Raw genomic sequence first — 18,783 nt, forward strand, 5'->3', positions numbered from 1 at the left:
TCACTCTTTCACATGTGTTAATGAAACCAGAGTCTTGTCAGTGTCTCCATTTACTACTAATAATTTATGAAAATAATATGAAATGGGATAAATTTTATTTCCTTTGTCAATGACTCTGTCCCTCCAAATGCAGTATGACTTTCACTTTCTAAAATGAATGAATGAATCAATAAGCTGTTTGGCTGAGCTCTATAAAGATAAAGGTTATGAAACAATGATTTTCCTGCTCCCCATTTTTGTCAAAAACAGAAAAGGCCTTGTTCAAAGAAATCAATAGCTTTGGTTACGAGTGCAAAAGTCAGCCATGTGTACCAACGTGGAGTAATAATGAAGCAAGGTGAACTCCTTGGGGACTTGTAAGTCAACGCCTAGAAATGCTTGGATGAACTAAAGCAGGGGATTGCTCATGTGACACAAGGTCACAAAACCCTTTGTATTCTGTACTAGATAGACTAGGCCATGGAAAAACGCGCCTGCTATGGTACACACTGCTTCCAATTAGGGGAAAACTCTGTTAAATCCTGTTAAATCCTAGGTGCATCCATGCTTATGCACATGCATGCATATACATGCACATGCATGTGTGCACACACATGCAAACACACACATACACATACACACACACACACAAACACACACACACACACTGAAAATGGGATCATTCAGCCTTCTCTTCAAAAATCTAAACATGCTGGGTTTCTTTGCTCTCTACAAGGCTACCTACCTGAACATAACCTTTTCTTAAAAGAAAGACTAGGGTGGGGAAGGGAGACAAATAGGAGAGTTGAACTGTCAAGAAACACTGTCTATTTGCCTTTGAGATGAAGGCTGACAAACCTAATTTCCCGGATATTCTAAGTAGTTGTAAAGCCCAAGTGGCTCTGATTTAAGCCTCTGTTTAGATCCAGTTTGAAAGGGGCTACACATCTTTAAAACAGCTAGGCCACATTGCTCATGCCAATCTGTGCTGTGTATAAAATGGGCAACCACATACCTGAAAACAAGACCACCTACAGAGGGCACCTTGAAGCACATGCCACAACTGATCTCCTTGGAATGCAGATGCATGTGTGGGCAAAGTATTTTAACTCAGAAGAGAAGACATCTCTGGGCAGCACGCCATGATGGTTGCTAGAACCCTGACTAATCAAAAATTAATTTACATTTTAAATTTGTATGCAGATCTAAAAATCAAGTCCACACATCAAAAGGTTTAAAATCTAACTTACAAAAAACAAACCCAAAAATCTCTACTTTGCCCTGACCTAGTGAAATGCCCTGCTATCTCAGGCCCATTGTAACAACCTGAAGGCCTTAGCTAGACCTAGCCCCGAGACAGAAAGACACCTACTTAAAAATTATAAAATCCAGTGACTCAAATGGAAACTCCAGATTTGTTTAAAGGAAGACTTGTGGGGAAGAGGAGTTTTTGCAACTCCTGCAAAATGCTCTCTGTGATTATTACTGTGTGCCCTTCTTACTGAGGACATTAAAGGGTCCCCATTTCCATCCTGAATGCTCCTAAAGTTACAGAACAAGGGATCCTACCTGACCATCTCTGAAAGGTCAATGATCAAACAGTGAGTCAGGCAGATGCCAAATTCCATCCACCTCTTTAAAATGACCAGGAACGAAAACTGCTAAGGCAGCTGCCACATTCAAGGAGCTATCATGCTTCATGCTACAGGAGCCAGGATAATAAGCCCTTTCCATACAAGCATTTAAAACTCTCAGGTGTTTGCCCAACTTCTAAATTCAATAATTTTCAAGGAAAAATTTATTTCATGAATAATTGAATTGGCCAATCCACAAAAGACAAGAAAGAAAGAAAAATGTGATCTTGTCCTACTTATAAAGAAAGATGTATAAAGTTGGAGGGGAAAATACACCAATATTGTCCTGCCTGAATGATCAATGTCTGCTTATTTAATCAACCTTATCTTTGAATAGCTCCAGTCTTTGTCTAGTGGTTCATTTACTCATCTGCATTCACATGCACAAACTGGTGCATGAGACAGAGTGAGATGCAATGTTTTGCTGAGCTTCAGAACAACACATGGGTTGTTCATTCATATCTGAAAGCAATCAGTGCTCACATATTTGACAAGGCAGAACACTCTCAGCTAACCATTCACCTGAGTCTGTCTCCCAGAAGCTGAAAGGGTTGCTGCCACTTGCAAGGTAAAGCTAAGCACAGAGCTCTGGCTACTGACTCCAAGCTAAGTGTGTTAGTGCCTGACCTAGAAGAGGATGTCATGATGAAAGAATGGACTACAGATTAACTTCAGAAAGGGCTAGCGAAGATTTTTAAAAGCCAGACAGACACTTCTGCTGCAAATGACTTCAAATGCAGAACCAAGCACAGGCAATGATGAATGGACCAAGCATGACTTCACAGGCAGTAAGATCAGAATCTGTTACCCTTCATCTCAGGAATGGCCGCCTGTCTAGGAAACTCTGGCCTGCAGGATCTGTGGTTAAACAGAAGCCTTAGTCCACACTTGCTTACCATGGCAGTGATATGTACATGAAACACATCTTTCAATGTAGAACAACTATTAAAGATACTTACACAACCTCCTGCAAGAATTTCTGCTGCAAGCGGGACCGAACCATCTCTGTTCATACATTTATCCCTCACAAAATCATTCACCTTGAAGAAAAATATTTACAGAAGCTGATGAAAAGTATAATCATTACACATACACATACACACACACATACATTTTTTTTTTCAAAGCCTACTGCATACATTAACAGATCATAAAATAGTTTCAGAAGTACTCTTAATAACATATAGGCAATTTTTAGAAAGTTTAAAAAATATGCCTGCTGCTTTAGGTTAAAAACAACATAAAAAAAACTAAACAAAAAGAAAAAGTGACTTATAAGACAAAAATGTAAAAAATATCTTTAAGTTACAATGGCATGAAAAGAGAGACAGTGGTCGTACAGGTAAAATAAAAATAATTTACACTTTAAAAACTCTCTGGTAAGTTGTAATTAAAAATCACATTTAAGTCTTCTAAGCAGATTTAATCTTAACCAGCACTAATCACTGAAACCAATTTGGCTGTGCAGATATTTTATCTTCGTAGGTATTCAATGTCTAAAACATCTTCAAAGATTATTAAAGAACATCAATTGCATTAAGTATAATAGTCTCAGAATGAGGTGTAGAATGAGCAATTTTAAGAAACAAAACAATCATTGGTTTTGACAGACACAGGCCAGAGATTAGCAATCTCAAGGCTGCATCATAATATGGCATAAGAACCAAGGTCACATGGCCCAATCTAAAACTGGAGTTTAATTTTCAGGCACTTTGAAGCCTTAGTGATTTACATGCAAGGTCTATCCATGCCCCACTTCAGCTGAGTGCCAACGACATGTCAACATGAGTTGGACACGGGACAATGTCTGGTGAAAGGTCAACCAGAACTAGAACACCCAGTCCTCAATATCTGGCTTCGGCAAGTGTTCCTAGAAACCCTAAACATGTGCTCTATAAACAGCAGGTGCAACTGAAACAGGACATGCTTTGAAGTCAGAAACTCTTGGCATTCAAGTTCTTTGGCTCATGAATTATTTGACCACAGGTATGCTACTTAAACCCTGCAGGTCTCACTTTCCTCATCTGTACACAGTGGCTCACACTCTGCTTGAGATCAAAACAATGAGACTGCACGTCAAGAACCTTATGTGGTAGGTAGTGAAGGGGTTCTGCTGCTGCTGCTGCTGCCACTACGATAAGCAGGAAAAGATGATGGCAGGAGTCACCAGCAATCTTCCCCAAGTTCATCATCCCATTTTTGAACATTTAGCATTACATAGAGAAAAATGAATAGCTCTGTGTGCTGAGTGTCCCACCATCAAATTAGTGAGCATCTCTGAGGAACCACAAACGTGCTGATGCATAGCAGAGTACCTGCTAGATTCCTGAGTATGTGCAAACTCCCTTAACATGAAGCCCCGACTCAAAGACTTACTGTAAGTTTTATGGCCTTCTCTGGGGCAACGCCCAATAACTGTGGCAGCAAACCTAAAAACCAACAACAAGCAGAAGTATATTCAATAAATTAGCATTAACTACATAAGTCAACAGCTCTACAGAGGGGATCACCACTTCAAAACTGGGGCAATCGTTACTATAATTTTGTGCTATTACTTTTAATGAGAATACTTGAAATGGAATTTAAGTACTAACTTCCAACAGCCACATCAGCTATGAGTAAAATTTCCTTTCCCATTCTGTATCGTTTGTACATTGGGTAAGTCAGCAGTATCAGTGATACAGGAAATCTCATTATCTCAGTGAAGTTTGCTCCTTCCCCCTTGCCTCCTATGTCACTGAAGACACACAGAGAGATAGGTAAGAGAGAAATGTAGATATAAATATATAGATATTTTTCTAGCAGTTTTCTCACACCTTCAAAATGCCCATTGTTCTTCTTTCAGTGAACAACTATGGCTTAACGGTGAGCACCAGCAAATAAGACCATGGCCTCATGAAGGGAGAGACCCTTCTGGGAAAGTGACAATTAGAGAGAATACATTCTAAGAAGATGAGCAGAAAAAGGCCTAGGAAACAAAGAAGGAAATCTGGTATGTTAGAACGATGGAGAGTGTCAGTCCATGAGTACAGGTGGGAAGCATGGCACAGGTGGGTACCAGATGCTGGAGCCACATCTTTAGTCAGGATGCTGAGCCTGACTTCTTCCCAGTTCTGTGGGAAAGAAGTAAAGGGTTTGAAGCAAGATAGTGAGGTGATGAGTCACAGTTTTAAAAGACCATTCTGGCTGCTTTGTGGAGACAGGGAGGGAAGACTGAAGGAAGTAACAGGGCTGGGACCGGTCAGATTTTAGCATGAACACTGAGGCTAGCTGAGGAAACCTGCAGAAAATAACAAGTTTGGGGTGGTGCACAAATCACTCAGCTATGGCCATGTTCAGCTGAGTTAGGAATCAAGCAACATCTAAAGCTTAATGGTAGATATGACCTTGGAAAGGAAAACCAGTTAAAACAGTAAGTCTACTTATTTGGGGAAAAAAATATGCTATTTTCACTTCTTTCTTTCTTTTTTTTTTAGGAAAAAAGATAGGTGAAAATCGAAGAAAAATGTCTTTCCTTGGATTCATACACTGAGCTGACCCCTGCAACCCTACGCCACCCTGGTGTTCCTGAGAGGCTTCATGGCGCTAGCCTTTACTGACAGGTATAACTTCTGACTTATATACCCAACAACTTCTTCTGAGGGAAGAATCTTGATCTTCTCAAAGGAATAGCCTGAGATCAGAGATCTGTAGCCCGTGGGCTGCATGTCTTCAACCTGTAAGTGGGTTTTACTGAGAAGCACAAGCTTTCAAATAGAATCTAAGTTCTTTGCTTCCGACAGACAACTTACAGCCCTGGGTGTCTTTCTAACATCTACTTCAGATTGGTGACACATCTTGACTCATTTATCCTGTTTTCCATCCCCCTCTCACCCATAGACATCAATGCACCTGTGCAGTGAAAGTCTTCAGTTTTATTGCCCTGTTGTATCCTCACAGGAGAGTTTCTTCATGTTTGTGGTTATACAAAAGTGGGAAAATAAGTATCCCAAACAGCTTCATGTTTTAATGAAAATGGAGCAAGTCCATTTCACTGTGGAGCTAAACAATAAGGAGGTAGTGACACTAATGAAAATTTTAAATGCTTCACTTGAAGTAATTTATTAACCCACTCAGCTCTTACCACCACACTAGCGAGAGGAAGCAAAGGGAAATGGAGGTTAAGCAATGTGTTCTGGTGAGTGGTGAGACTGGGATTTCAAACTTCCTACTCAAGAGTTTATACCCTTAGACACCATTCAATCATCATGTGAATAACATGCATGTCCTACCAAGTCTCAGTTATTCACTTCCATAATGTGCCTGGGTCCTACATACACTTGAGTTTGCAATCCATTCTCTAGGTGGCTGCATTCTTAGAGCCTACTTCACCCCTGGGCTATCCCTGATTGGGCAGTGCTCAGACATCTAAAAGTTAAGCAGCCAGTCAATTTGAACCCTATGGTCTAGAGACAAAAGTAGAGCTGGCTATTCAAGATCAGTATCCTGAAGCATGGCTGAGTCCTTTGAGGTAATGAGCACTGAGGCATGAAGTGAAGACATATCATGGGTAGAGTGGCAAAATGGCTGGTAAGAAGCTGTGTATGACCTAGTATTACAAGAGGCAGAAACCAGAAATAACCAAAGTGCAGTTAAAAAGGCACTTGCCTAGAAAGCTAGTGGCCTGAGTTTGGTTCCCCAGTACCCATGTAAAGACAGATACACAAAGAGCCATATGTATCTGGAGCTCATTTGCAGAAACAAGAAGCCCTGGTGTCCCCTCACCTCCCATCTCTCAATTAAAATCTCAGTTTAAAAGATGGGAATCCTAGCTGTTTCCAGGTACCAGTATAGGGACAAAGCCTCTGGAAACAGCTTGGTGAGAACCAGAGACATCAAAGTACTAGAAGAACACAGTGGAAAGTACCAATTCTGCCTGCAAAAGGGAGGAAGGCATCAAGGAAGAGGTGTTGTTTGCCCTTTAAGAGTCGGCCTAAGTTCCATGGAGAGGAGAGATCTAAGCACAACTAAGGGCAGGAATGACATGTGTAAAGGTACACCCAACTCTCAAGTTTATAGCACATTCTGGGTACCAGCAAGATCACCAGAGGCTGGGGTTGGGTCAAAGAACACCTAGTATTAATAAAAATAATAATTATGCATTGTGCAGGCCATTTACTACATACCAGCCATATTTCTGTGTTCTAAGCAAATTATTAAAACTTCATTCACATGACCACCTTATTTAGTGTGCAATGGTTTTAATTTCCTTTTTTTCCTGAAGAAACTAGGCTACCTTGTAAGATCAGTAGGTGACTGCATGGACACTAGGGTTCAACACAGTGGTCTAGCTCCTGCATCTTCCCTCAGCTGCTGTAGTGCAGTGCTTGCCCTACACTCAGGCCACACTAAAGGGCATGGAACAAGTTCTGTGGACACATGGGGTGCCTTTTAAAGTCACAAGGCAAGGTTCAATGAGTAAGATGTTTTGGAGGCAGTTAAAGGACACCTGCCAAGGGCAGAGACCAGTGGCAGGAAGAATAACTAAAGTAATATAATCAGAGGTCACGGGTTTCACTAAATTAAATGAAGAACCAAAGCACATGTCCATTTCTATGACCTGCGCCAGACCTGGCACTTAGCGAGGTGGCAGGTAAGAACCTGCCATTTTTGTTGGGACACTAGGTATGGTTCTGCAAGAAAGCACTGTTGGCTTTGGGTTACAAATCTGAGGTCCACTACAAGTGTGGCCTTGACACTATCAGTTTTGAGTAAAAGCAATTCCAGAGGCTTTGTAATCTGCAGGACAATGGAAATTCACAGAGGTGGAAATTCCAATAATCTTTATACCTGGTCCACAGAATGAGGCAGGCAACACAGGTGAGGAGAGCCTTCAGCCATAATCTCAGTTATGGTACTTCATCAAAATGCACACTTCAAATTCAAGTGCATATATGTTGTACATCTGGGTAACTCACCAGAAAAATCAGGTTTCTAATATAAGTTATTTCTGTTGAGTCTTGGAAATTTATTTAACTACTCAAAACAGAGACTGGATGTGTGTTGTTTCTAATTTGGACCAACAGCAGTCCATTTTCCAATGGCCTCAAATGAAATTTACTCATGTGGTTAGTTTTCTAATCTTCTCTTTTTAGTTTAGCTCAATCAGCACATGTGGCAACGCTTCCTTGGCAAACCTTACCAAAAGGCTGCTAATGCGAGAAAAGATTTACAGGCTAGAGTATTAATATAGCATTTTGTCTTCAAGTCTCATGGGTTGGAAATGTAAATCGCAATGTCCCTTTGATCCCAGACCCTCAAGCAACCAGAGAAAACTGAGCTGGAGGTGTGGGAAATGAATGTGTATCAGGGGCACAAGCCTCATCCAGCATTCCAAAAGGGGGTTCCTGTGCGTATACACTGGACTAGAGGCCCATTATACTGTCTTGTACCTAAGAAATCTTTTATAAATATAATTCTAAGGGTTGGGAATTTAGCTTAGCAGAAGAGTGCTTGTGTAACTCAAGGCTCTGGGTTGGGTCTTTAGCACTGAAAAAATAAAATAATAAAAAGACCAAAACCAAGAAAAAAAAAATCAAGGAAAAATAAATATAATTCTAGAATTTGAGTTGGCAGGGATTGTGAAAGAAACTCATTAATGATGTTAGTCCATCATTAACGATGGTAGTCCAATTAAAGGTACTGATTCCCAAGACCTGGCAGCACCTGAATGGCATAAAATGCCAACTTTGGAGGGAGACAGACCCGTATTGCAAATTCTAGGTTTGTACCTCTTAATGAGTTGAATAATCTTGGCTAAATTCTTCCTAAAACTCTAGCTTTCTCATTGCTCAAAGAAGAATGGTAATTACTATCTGCTGGATTGTTTTGATAATTACAGAAATAAAAATATACAAGGAACCACACATATTCTCTATTATCTATGTATTCAAAAAATGTAATGCTTGTTTTTATCTTTTCAAGTTATAGCTTGATCTGTTTGGTGATAAGAGGCAATTCAACCTGAATGTTGACAGCTCAGAAGTCGACAAGAAGTATAACGTTGTCCCCATGACATAAGGCTATCCTTGCAAAGAGCTGTCCCTAAGCAGAGAAGGCACACCTAGGTTGCATGTCTGGAGATTCCACTTATTGTAGGCAAACATAAAGAATAATATAGATATAACAAATCTGTACTTGCTTTTGTAGGCTAAACTAAAAATCTTTTAGCTATGAATTTAAATACTTCTCATTCTCTACAATGTAATTTCCACTGGGGGGGTTGGGGCAGAAGATCCATAGGTCTATGGCCTGCCTGCTGGGTTTGAATTCTGACTCCTTTTTATTTATTTATTTATTTATATGACAGGGAAAGAGGGAGAGAAAGAGAAAGAGAAGAGAGAATGGGTGTCTCCAGCCACTGCAAATGAACTCCGGATGTGTGCGCCCCCTTGTGCATCTGGCGAACTTGGGTCCTGGGGAGTCGAACCAAGGTCCTTTGGCTTTGCAGGCAAACACCTTAACTGCTAAGCCATTCCTCCAGCCCCTGACTCCTTTTCATTGACTAGAATTGTCTTCAAGTTACCTAATCTCTTTGTGCCTTAGCTTCTCCTCCTGTAAAATGGGAGCAATCATACCACCATCTTTTTGGGTAGTTGTGATGATAAAAAAATCAGTTAATACAAATCTTTAGAACAGTATCAGGTACACAATAGGTACTTTAAAATGGATTTTGTTGCTGTTTATTTTGAACTTTTTCATTTACCACTAAACATTATTCTTTATTCTCTTTCTTCATGGAAGCTAGGATGGAGGATGGCCAAACACTCGCTTCAAGTCACTGGCTGGCTATTCAGTGACTGCAGTGGAATGCTTGACCGGCTTGCACACCAGGCTCTATGCCTCCCCTGTTTAGCTTTTCTCTTGGTAAACACATAGTTTCAACTTCCTCCTCTGCCCCAGAGAGGTATTTACTGCAGCCCAGGTGGTTCTAAACATTTGTGTTGGCCTGTAAGTCATGCAGTAATCACCCTGTACTGACTGAGCCTTTCATACAACAAAAGGAGCCTGGACAGCATACTCCTCCAGTTCTGCAGGTATGAAAACCACGCTCTTCAGGGAAGGCAATGATCAAAGACAGGTTGATAGTCCATGGCCCATGCAAACTAGTCTCATGTAGCTGCTGTTCAAAGGGCCATCATGGACAAGATGAGCAAGAGCATAGAGGCTCCAGACCCTCCAACAAGGAAGAAACTCAAAAGTGAAGGTGGCATAGCTGTGTCAGCTCTGGCCAAGCAAGCAAGCAAGGTGGAGCAGAAAGCATGCATGGTAGGAGAAAATAACTCACAAGCCCCCATTCCCATGGCTAAAGCCACAGTTTCAACCCCACAGCAACCCTCCTGTGTTAAAGTCTTGCGCTTCTGACCTCCATGTGGAGGCCAGCACATGTGCTTATATTTGCTCTGAGAGGCCCCCTTGCTTCCAACATCAGGTTAATCCACACTGCAGAGCTTTCAGCAACTGGCTGCAACCTTGCAGCCTTTATTCTCACTGAGGTTTCCATGACCCCTCTCCTCACTGGCTCAGCATTCTTTCCACTTCTCCCACCCCACTGGTCTGTTGGCTTCTGACTCATATGGCCCCGGGCATGCATCACTTCCACCTCCCCAAACAATCTAGCCTGTTTCAAAGCTGCATTGCTGTCCAGTTTTCCACAGGCTCTCATGGTGGCTGGGGAGGGATAGGGGTAAAGGACGTGCTGGACAGGGGGCACTGGGCGAGGAGTGTGGGTAAAGGAAGTGATGGACAGGTGGGACTGGGAGAGGGGGAGGAGGAAAAGGCAGTGATTGAGATGTTAACACCTACTGATTGGGATCAATGCTTTACTCTTCTTCAAGGCACAACCTAAGCTATGGCTCAGGATGCCTTTGGTAATCTAAGTGTTAAAATATTAAAGTGAGTGCTTTTTTTAAGGCCTCAAGTTCACTTCCTCTGACTCTTCTGGGGTTTTCCAGAAGTAACCACTGGCAGAGAAGGGTTATATAGCCTCCTTCAGTTTTTCATGCTAGCATATGCTACCTTTCAGGATCCCAGTCATCTTCTATCTAAATTATGAGGTTTAATCCTTTTGCTTTGTTTTAGTCTCAGCAATAGTAACTGTATATTACTGTTCTGGTAGCCTGAAATAAATTCATTCATTAATCTTTCCTTCTCCATGTGTATGGTTACAACATTTGCCACCTTTACCTACTGTCTGTATGCATCACTGTTCTTACCTGGCCCTGGGAAGTCTACAATACTCTCGCCCATCTTAGTCTCACATGGTAATTTCCTATACTTGCTGTAGACAAATCACTTCTGTAGATTTGATGACTTGAGGTATGAACTGTCCAAGTCTTTTCCTCATTCTTGTTTGGTTTCCTACAATTCTTATGTAATCTTTCCACAATGTGATACCATAAATTTAAAAAAATGAAGAAATTGGTCAAGAAAAAAAAGTAAAGAAAATAGTATTCACCCTAACTCATTCTACACTATCTGAAAGTTCCATTAGACAAGGTGGACCCACAGCTCAGGGCAGAACACAGATTAACTGCAGTCTTGTCTAAGACATGTTAAGTAGTGTAGTACAATCTTGGAAACCAATAATTTTAATATGATATTAAGAATTTTAGATTTATCTTTAACTACAAGAATTATGCAAGAAGAAGGAATCTCACCAGACTTTCACAGAACCTGGATACTCCTTTGTTACTGCAACATTAACATAAATAGGGACCTGGCTTAGCCTTCTTCCTTGAATACACATAGATCAAAGGCTTACTGAGATATCACCACAGCATCCTCTAGATGTCACCTTCAGAACATTCCAGGAGGGAAGAAGAGTGATTTACACTATATAAGCAGTTAGAAATAGACACGTTTAAAACTCTGCCAGCCTGAATCAATGGGCTAACTAAATAATTTCTTTTCTTTTTGCCAACTACCTCAAAGAATAAAGTACAGCTCCAAATTTAAGTTTAGTTCATCAAATAATCTAACTTATTTTTCCAAGACTTTCTCCCACCTACAGAAACAAAACAGCTCCTTTAAGTAGTATTTCTGATGGTCCTTGATTTTTCTTGAGTATACTCTAAAAAATATATGTGTTTACTTGAGAGAGAGAGAGAGAGAGAAAGAGAGAGAGGGAGGGAGGGAGAGAGAGAGAGAGAGAGGATGGGTATTTCAGGGCCTCCAGCCACCACTGCAAATGAACTACAGATGCATACACCACCTTGTACATCTGGCTTATGTGAGTACTTGGAAATCAAACCTGGGTCCTTAGGCTTTGTAGGCAAGCATCTAAACCACTAAGTCATCTTTCCAACCCTTGAGTATACTTTTTTCCCCCAAAGGTCTGCCCAAACCATGTTTCGACTTCTGAGGCAACACATCTTATCACCTGGAAGCAATGAAGAGGGTGTTGTAAAATCCTAAAGCATAAATTAGTTTTTAGAATGCTAAGAGTATTAACTATGGATGACTACCCTAGCTCTTCTTCTTTTCATCATGCCCAGGCCATGGCAAGCCACAGACTGGCTCATTTGTTCACACAGTTCATTCAAAGCAAATGTACTGTCAGGCCACTCATTAAGTATCTCAATGACCTTTCAGTGAGTTAAATTACTCTGGAAATGGGAAGAAACACAGGAAAAATCTTTACAAGTGACTTCAAGGAGTCCTGGATTATCTCAAGAATTACTGTTCACAACAAAGACACATTTATCCTGAGGCTTAGACACTTTAAAATAACAAGCAAAACCCCCACAACTTAGAAAGGTAGCTATAAGGTTCAGGAGTGACCAAGACCACATAGACCACTCTGAGGCAAAGATGGAAGCTTTTATTCAGGAAAAACATGAGCTGACAGGACTGACACTCAAGAGCTGAGCAGTCAACTTGGGATTACATATAGTGAGCTATATATAGAGCTCTTCCTTGGGGGAAGGTGAGGAAGGTTTCTTTAGGGGAGATCTAAGATAGCCAGGGTGTAACACTAGAACAGTAATCTGGTGTCCTAAGAGATAAGGGACAGGAAACCTAGACCCAGGGCACTGTTAGGCAAGGAAGGGGTGATGGCTGGGTGGTTCCTTGAGGAATGTGGATGACCCACTTCCTTGTGTGTATGTTGCCTTCCTGCTGTCCTCAGTGACTCCATTTTATCCTGAACTAACAGAAGTCCCTTTCTTATAAATAAAGCCTGGATAACAGAGGTTTATAGAACCAGTGTCATAGGATTTCTCAAAGGATCTTTAACAACTGAAAGTTATTCAAAAAGTCAATGTCAGTTGGGCATGGTGGCATACACCTTTAATCCCAGCACTTGGGACACAAAGGGAGGAGGATCGCTCTGAGTTCGAGGCCACTCTGAGAGACTACATAGTGAATTCCAGATCAGCCTGGGCTACAGTGAGACCCTATCTTGAAAAAAAAAAGTCAATGTCCTGGAGATTAGGAAACAGCCTACATTAAATGGAGATTAAGCACAAATCAACTCCCAATGTTAGTTTCTCATGACTGAGGCATTCCTTACTAAAGACCATTGCTGGCCATCTTTATAGCCATGGAACCAGCTCCCTGATGTGGGTAGATTGAGATGTGCTCTCGGAACTGCAACCTGGTAACTCCTAGTACTGGTGCAGAGGCTAGCTGTGGCCACAGGAAGGAGAAAACAAAGCAGCACTGCTGAGGTGCTGGAAGAATTATGTAAAAATAATCACACAGCTCCCACTGGGAACTACTTGAAACTAGAAAAACAGCTTCCTGTGTTTTTCTTATTAGATAAAAGACAGTGTGACAGAGTCTTATTAATCCTACACTAGAAAGGCCTGATGCAAAAGCATCTTCTTTCACAGCCATTCACCGACTTCTACACAAGAGGACTTTAAAATAGGAAACCTCATTTATGCAACATTCCCAAATTATTCTATTCAAGAGGTATGACCAATTACATCATGATGGAGAACAATTACATGTTATACAAATTCTAAACTATGAAAAATGCTCAATATTTTAAAACATGTTTCTAATTTAGAGATGTACTCCAACATCTCAATGTTGCACTAATGGCAGCAAGTATATATTCTCAAAACTTAAATTTAACTGTGCTCCCTAGAATTATAAAAAATTTAAGGCAATTAAATTGGATAAAGTATGCAAAGAATAACATGCATGTATTATACATCCTGACTCTGTACATAATGCTGCATTTCAGAACTACTTCAGGTCTATTACGATTTAATAACCAGTTTCCCATGAGTCACCTACATTTTAATGACCTTGTGCAAGAAACTCAAGAGCATTGGGCCCTGACCAATCTAGAACAGAGATAAGTCATTTTCATGGCAAAATTTTCTATAACCTGAACTATCACATCTTTGCTCTCAAGATCCAAATTACTGAACAGAACTTAAAGAAATTTTATAGTAAATCTAGTTTTAATGTCTACTGCTAACAAAGGTAAGAACTCAGGAAGAAATCAATGTAGGGGAGTCCCAAAGCTAATTTTATATTCACACTTCACTTGTCATGCTGACAGACAGCTCTAGTGCATGCCTGAGGGTAAAGGCGCCTAAAGCAGGTTAGATAAATGGCTATTTATTCACCCTGGGACAGGGGAAGAGCCTCTTCTGGTGAAGCCCCAGCTACATGCTAGCTCACTTCCCTTCCAGAAAATGGTGGCTCTTGTCTCAAACACTCACCGCTGAGCTGGGAAGAGGGATGGGCCTCTTCATGGCCCAGAGTAGCTCAGCACAAGAACACTTTGATCCTCTGTCCATGGTGTCAAAAAGTGAGGTCACAGAGGAAAAAAATCTATATAAGCAAGAATCAAGATCTGGCAGGTATGATCCCAAAGCAAGAAAAGTGACTAGAAGTTAAAAACAAACCAAGTCCACAGTGGGACAGAGATCTCAAAATTCAGCAGGTACTCTAGATATTTATTTCAATACCATGAAAGTAGTTGAGGAAGTAACACAGAGACTCAGACATCTTTCCAGAATAGAGGTTAGAAATTTTCCTTTCACAAACCACCCACAGTAACAGGTGAGGTGGTTATTTTTTCCTGACTCACTGTGAAGCAGTAACTGTGACATTAACCTTGTACACTTGGGAGCCATTTTATTTGCAAGTCTGTTTTCACCAATGAGGAAAAGCATTTCAAATGGAAGGTGGTGACCCTACAGAGGTCATCATCAATCACCTGGGGTCAAAGACCTTCCAACTTATAAGAAAAGGCAAGGGGGCAAGGGAAGGAGGGGAGAGAAAAGATCAAAAGGCCTTTGATGAGGGTTATCTACCTACATAATAGGACCTGAAAATAGAACTTCTCTGCATTTGGAAGTCTCCCAGCTTCTAAAGTGACAGGTTGTTGTTTATTAACTCAGCAGCTTACGCTCATGACTAGAGTCAGCAGATGGCAGGAGAGGCCTAGAGGCCCAGGTTTGCATGGCTGTCATTTTCACCATTTGCCTCAGCAGACCTCTGAACATTAACCACAACCACCAGTAGTAGTAAGAGAGAAGGCTTGCAGTTGTTCAAATGGCATGAACCTCCTTGCAGTTTTGCTGATGCAAATGCACTTCTTTTTCCATTGCAGAAAGCAAGCACAGAAATGGAGGTGTTGCATGACTCCATGGCCAATAGCAAAGCAGCGGTTCTGTGGATTCCTGGCATTAGTGAGGACATATTCTTTGCTTCTGTTACCACTGCTTAGGAAATCTTAGGTGTCAAGGGAGCAGGAGGAGATGGAGGGTGACATGGCTATAGCAGTGTCTGAATAAATTCTGCACACAATCTGATGGGGCAACTAATTCAGGAAAAGGGAGGACAGGAAGGCTCCAGTGAACACATGTGGTACAGTAGTCCTGCACCATCCATGACAGGTATATTCCAAGACCTCCAGACTAAAACCTTGGGCAGTCTAAACCCCATATGAACTGTTCTTTGCTGTATACACAAACATACCTAGAGTTTCATTTATAAGTTTGTCACAGCAGGAGATTAACAACACTGGCTAATAAAGTAGAACAACCATAGACACACAGGATAACTAGTTATATCAATGTGGTTTTTCCCAAACATCTGAGTGGCTTCATTACTAGATGATGTGAGAGCTGATAAAAATATCTCTGGGATGAGGTGAAAAGAGGCAAAAGCATTGTGATGTAGCATTAGAATGCTATTGACCTGAAAGTATATTAAAAAGATCATTGGCAGTCTGGAGAGATAGCTGAGCAGTTAAAGTGTTTGCCTGTGAAGACAAAGGACCTAGGTTCAATTCTCCAGTACCCACGTAAGCTAGACACACAAGGAGGCACACGTATCTGGAGTTCCTTTGCAGTGGCTAGAGGCTTTGGCAGTTCCATACTCTCTCGATCTTTTCTCTGTCTCTGCCTACTTCTTTCTCTCTCATAAATAAATAAATAAATAAAATATTTACAAAAGATCATTGGCATCATGCTTCTCAAACTAGTACAAATTTACAATTTGTGAAATGCTTATTTCTGGAATTTTCTAGCTAATATTTTTAGATTGTGGTTGACCATGAGTAAACTGAAACTGTGGATGACAACTGCATATTGGAGAATCATGAATCCCAACCAAGCGTTGTCTTATCCCTAGGATACCTTTCCCTGGTAGCTGGTAAGTGGAACACTTCAAGAACACAAACAACGGCCCTTTTAAAATTTCACTGAAGATATTTGTAAAACTAATTTATTACTTTAAGAAATAAAACATACAGCAGAGCAATATAAATAACTTTCAGGATACGGGATGTTTTGATTAGCCATGCCCCCACGCCATTAGCATGGATAATTGAGAATCTGCTGGATTTCCATTTTAACAGTCTCTTTAATTCATTTCAGGAACTGAGATGGGAAAGCAGACCTTTGGCTATTATTTCACTTCCATGAACATTGCACATGTAGTACTAACCTCTATACAGTCCAAAGAAGCCTTCATAACGTAGTACTTTCTTAAAACAGTCAAAGCTGTTTTTGTACATGAGCTCTCCCACAAAAGAGCCAGTAGATCGTTGGTTCTGCATTCGAGTTTTTACAAGGTCAATAGGATACACAGCAGTAGCTCCCACAGCTAAAATTAAGTAATTTCAAAAATTAAGGTCAGTCAGGGGAACAGAGTAGGCAGAAAAAAATCAAAGAAAATACCAAGAAAATAAACATATTTGCATGCACAGATTTTCTTTCTTTCTCCCTCTCTTTCTTCCTCTCTTTCTTTCTTCCTTCCTCTTTCTTTCTCTCTTCACTCAATTTATTTATATTTTCCTTGAAGGAGAGTCTCACTCTAGCCCCGGCTGACCTAGAGCTCAGCCTGTAACCAAGGCTGTATTCAAACCCACAGCAGTCATCTAACTTCAGCCTCCCAAGTGCTGGGATTAAAGGCATGTGCCACTTCGCCTAGTTCTGCATACACAGATTTCAAATCTGCACTGTCTTTCCAGACTCTTAATAACCATGGTGGATTTTCAGTCAAGTATCCCCTGACAAAAGGATGCCACAAAAGTTTAAATTAAAAGCTTATCCAGAAAGCCATCCTCATTATTAACCTGTCTGTAATAGCATGTTTGAAGAAAAGTGGGAGAAAAACTATCACTTGTAATACTGTGGTCATATGCAGGTATGCAAAAAAGTCCCCTGTGCTCTGCTCTCACCTCACAGACAAAGGCTGGTAAATGACTTGGGGAATGACCACAGAAGACTTGGTCCTATTGTACTGCAAGGTGAAAAGCCAGAGAAAAGACAAGAGTAATAATAAAAGTGAAAATTTTACACTCATCCATGACTAACCTCCAGCAATAGAACCCAGGCCAAACCTGTAGGCTGACTCTGCAACTTGGAGGAGAACTGGCCGAGCTGCATCACCCGAGGCCTTCTGTTTTGCAGGCACAGCAAGACAAGAGCAGGCAGGTGGAAGACAGAAAAGGGATAGAACCGAAAGTCATACAATTATTTAAAATATTACTCCTTGGGTCCTAAATCCCCAATACAGGGGTTGAAGAGACAGCTTAGTGGTTAAGGCGCTTGCCTTCAAAGCCTAAGGACCTGGGTTTCATTCCCCACGTAAAGCCAGATCCACAAGGTAACACATGTATCTGGAGTTTGTAGTGGCTAGAGGCCCTGGCATGCCCATTTTCTCTCTCCCTCTCTGTCTATCTTCCTTTTTCTCTCAACCTCTCTCAAATAAATAAAATATTTTTAAAAGGTATAATGAACCCCTGATATAACTAAATGACAAAGAGAAGTTGAATTGGATTCTTTAAGTTCTTATGAATAGATTCTGCTGCTATTCACGATTAAGATCAAATTTAGACATAAAGTCATCATATACCAAACACAGTGCTGTGAACCTATTTTCAAATATTTCTCATAAGTGATCTATCAAATGCATAAAACATGCCAATGAGGCACATGTTTCATTAATCAAATTTACTACTTTTTATTTGAACATTGTTTTAAACAATAATATCCATACTGGGAAGAATTTATAAAAATAGGTGCTCTGAAACTTGTCATTAAAGTGAATATGAACATAGGAAAAATATAAATTCTACAGATCCCAAAATTTAAAATGCATATAAGTCCTGGCAAAGTTAGGCTAGAAAATGAAACAGCTACCAAGATCATAAAAGAAATGGGAGAGATGGCTTAGCAGTTAAGGTGCTCATCTGTGAAGCCAAATGACCTCAGTTCGATTCCCCAGAACCCATTTAAGCCAGATGCACAAGGTGGTGCATGCATCTGGAGTTCATTTGCAATGGCTGGAAGCCCTGGTGTACCCATGCTTTCTCTCTCTCTGCCTCTTTCCCTCTCTCAAATAAATAAAAATAACATAGTTTAAAAAAGATAAAAATATTGTGTGTGTGTGTGTATTATGCATGTGCTAGGATCTCTTTATGTCTGTATGAATGCATGTGCATGCCAGGGTCTCATGTGTGTATGCATGCATGCATGTATGTGCTGGGTCTCTTGCCACTGCAAATGGAAACACCCATCCAGTTTCATGAGAGTGGCTGAGGAGTTAAACTGGAACTTGCAAGCCTTGTAACTAAGTGCCTTTAACCATTGCACAATCTTCCTAAGAAGTGCTCTTCTCTTCAAAACCAAAAATTATGGAAATACCCTTAATGAGC

At 40.7% G+C, this 18,783-nt stretch overlaps 1 protein-coding gene across 1 annotated transcript in view; it reads right to left on the reverse strand.

Annotated features, from left to right (window-relative positions):
- Slc25a13 (solute carrier family 25 member 13) overlaps nucleotides 1–18,783 on the reverse strand; it is a 185,629-nt gene that overhangs the window by 57,348 nt on the left and 109,498 nt on the right. Inside the window, exons 10-13 of the mRNA XM_045160892.1 lie at nucleotides 17,441–17,525; nucleotides 16,569–16,727; nucleotides 3,990–4,042; nucleotides 2,573–2,653 (exon numbers count right to left, since the gene is read on the reverse strand). Coding sequence (XP_045016827.1) covers nucleotides 2,573–2,653; nucleotides 3,990–4,042; nucleotides 16,569–16,727; nucleotides 17,441–17,525 — 378 coding nt within the window. The remainder of the gene's footprint in view (nucleotides 1–2,572; nucleotides 2,654–3,989; nucleotides 4,043–16,568; nucleotides 16,728–17,440; nucleotides 17,526–18,783) is intronic.

Source organism: Jaculus jaculus, chromosome 10 (genome assembly GCF_020740685.1).
Source record: "Jaculus jaculus isolate mJacJac1 chromosome 10, mJacJac1.mat.Y.cur, whole genome shotgun sequence".
In the NCBI taxonomy this organism is placed as follows: Eukaryota; Metazoa; Chordata; class Mammalia; order Rodentia; family Dipodidae; genus Jaculus; species Jaculus jaculus.